General features: G+C 39.5%; 1 protein-coding gene across 1 annotated transcript in view; it reads right to left on the bottom strand.

Annotated features, from left to right (window-relative positions):
* The window catches only part of LOC21409379 (AAA-ATPase At2g18193), a 3,985-nt gene extending 1,873 nt beyond the window's left edge, over positions 1-2,112 (bottom strand). The window contains exon 1 of the mRNA XM_010115100.2: positions 892-2,112. Within this exon, the coding sequence (XP_010113402.1) occupies positions 892-1,878 (987 nt within the window). The 5' untranslated portion in view covers positions 1,879-2,112. The remainder of the gene's footprint in view (positions 1-891) is intronic.
* Between the last annotated feature and the right edge of the window lie 313 nt (positions 2,113-2,425).

Here is a 2,425-nt window from a genome sequence, read left to right on the forward strand (position 1 = left end):
ATTATAATATTATTATAATATCATATTATATGATAAAATAATAATATTAGAGTTATTAATATAATTATGATATTATTTGTTATAATATTACTATTATATTATATTATATTACGAGTTTGAATTTTATATTTGGAAGATTGTCAATTTTAAATTTTATTAGCAGTATTATGGGTATTATGAAGGTTTTATTAATTATATTATGTTAATTTTTGCACAATCTAAAAGTTAAAATTGTCTTTAAGCTGCTTCTGATTTTAGTTGTAAATTCTTAAAAAATTCTTTAAAAAGCACTTTTAAAGAGATTTATCAAACACTAAAATCGACTTCTACTATAAGCAGAAGTCGATTTTGGGATAGAAAAATAATACCAAACTACGCCTGTCTCTTTGAGGTTGAAAGTGTTTTATTCACACAGCTGTTGATACACACTTTTTTTTTAAATTGTTTATTGTATACCCTTTTTTATTATTTTTTTCCCATCTCTCTCTACCCCTCCGAAAGTAAACTGTTTATTTCAGTTAAAAGCTTGAAAATTTGAAATTGCCCTTCACTGTTATGGTGTTCTAATTACAATAAACTCTGCTCAACTACATGAAGCATTAAATGAAAACTTTGGTACAAGGGAAACAATTAAAACAAAATGTTTTTTAGCAAACCTCGTAATATGAAGAAAATCAATTGTGGGCAATTGTAAAAACCTTTTCTTTCTCTTGGTAAAGACTAATGGAATCAATTTCTAGCGTAAAGTGTTGAATTTAGTTAAGAAATAAAATTGCCCATTTGGTAAGGTAATAGTTTTTAGTACTAACCTTGTTAATCTGAAGAAAATGCTTCGTTAAAGGAAAAACAAAAGTCAAACTAAACAAGAAAATTAATTAGAACAATAATCACCTTGGTGTTAGAAGCTTCAAATCCGTCATCATATTGCCTGTTCTGCAAATCAACACTGCAATCAATATCCTCAATCACTAAAATGGACCGATTCGAAGTCGACAACAATGTCCTCCTCAGCTCCGAGTTGGAGTATATACTCGTCAAGTCCAAATCATAAACATCGAACTTGAGGTAATTAGCCATGGCGGCGATCAAGCTCGATTTCCCCGTCCCAGGCGGGCCGTAAAGCAAGTAGCCTCTCTTCCACGCCTTCCCGACCTTCTTGTAGAAATCCTTCCTCCTTATGAACCGATCCAGATCCTCAATTATCGCTCTCTTCATCTCCGGCTCCATCGCTAGGGTTTCGAACGTCGCCGGATGTTCCAGATTGATCGATCCCCAAATTCCCCCGCAGCCTCTTCCGCCGCCGTCCTCTGTTTCATCGTACGGACACTCCCGATTATAGAGCTTGATGACCCTATCCTCTTGTTTGATCAAATTCGCTCGGAAGAGGACGTAGGGCAAGTACGACTCCAAAACCCTGTCCTTGAACTTCTTGTTGAAGGTGAGCTCAAAGTGCCGCTTCTCGCCGGAGTGGTTGTTCTTCGGCTCGGTGTGGACGAGGCGCCATTTGAGACGGAATGTTTCGAACTCGTCGAGTACTAGCTCTCCCTTGTCGATGGCGACGGCGATGGATTTCTGGCGAGGGAGCTTGGAGACGCGGAGGCGGGAGGTGGAAGGGGGGAGCTTGGTGCGGAGGTAGAGGTCGGCGGCGTCGAAGATCTGGTTGCGGGTCATGCCGGAGAATTCGTCGACGACGAGGGTGAGATCGGAGGAGGAGAGAGGAGTGAAAAGGTGGCGGATGGCGGAGGAGAGGTAGGAGCGGAGCTCCTGGGGGATGAGCTCGTTCGATATGGAACGGACCAGCATCGTTGACGCCGCCACCGACGCGTACGCCGAGAAAAGCGCCGACGCTGATGACGGCATTTCTTTGAAGGAGAACATTTTCGTGTTACGATTTCTTAAAAGACAGTGAGTAGATGAGAGACTATGGCGGAAGAAGTGGAGTGGCGATTTTATTTGGTGGAGAAGAAGTCGAAACTATAAATAAGCGAGGCTTTTGCGGCAAAGGAAAAAGTTTGGCCTGCGCGGGTTTCTTCGTCAGCAAGGAATTTAGCGCGTGATTTGATGACTTAGCAAAAGTTTACTGGCTTTTTTATGAAATTTTTTACCCTCAAAAATTGGGGATAAAATAAATTAAAATATTTTCAGAAAATATTTTTAGAAGGACAGGATAAATGTTCTAAAAATCAGTCTCAGGAGGATACTGAGAACTCCCCAAGCTCTCTTTATCTCTCTATATATTCTTGTTTATGACTAATCCCTCTGTAGTTGTTGGGACGACAAGTATGACATTCTGGGGTAGCAGACGTGATAGCTTCCACTAATTTTGTGGCAATATAATTTCAACAAATTGTCGCGATCAAGAGAATTCCAAACTCAAGAGAATTATGAGAGAATTATCAAAATAAACAAGTGACAAGAAGGACGA

The sequence above is a fragment of the Morus notabilis genome, unplaced genomic scaffold, assembly GCF_000414095.1.
Source record: "Morus notabilis unplaced genomic scaffold, ASM41409v2 Scaffold184, whole genome shotgun sequence".
Lineage (NCBI taxonomy): Eukaryota > Viridiplantae > Streptophyta > Magnoliopsida > Rosales > Moraceae > Morus > Morus notabilis.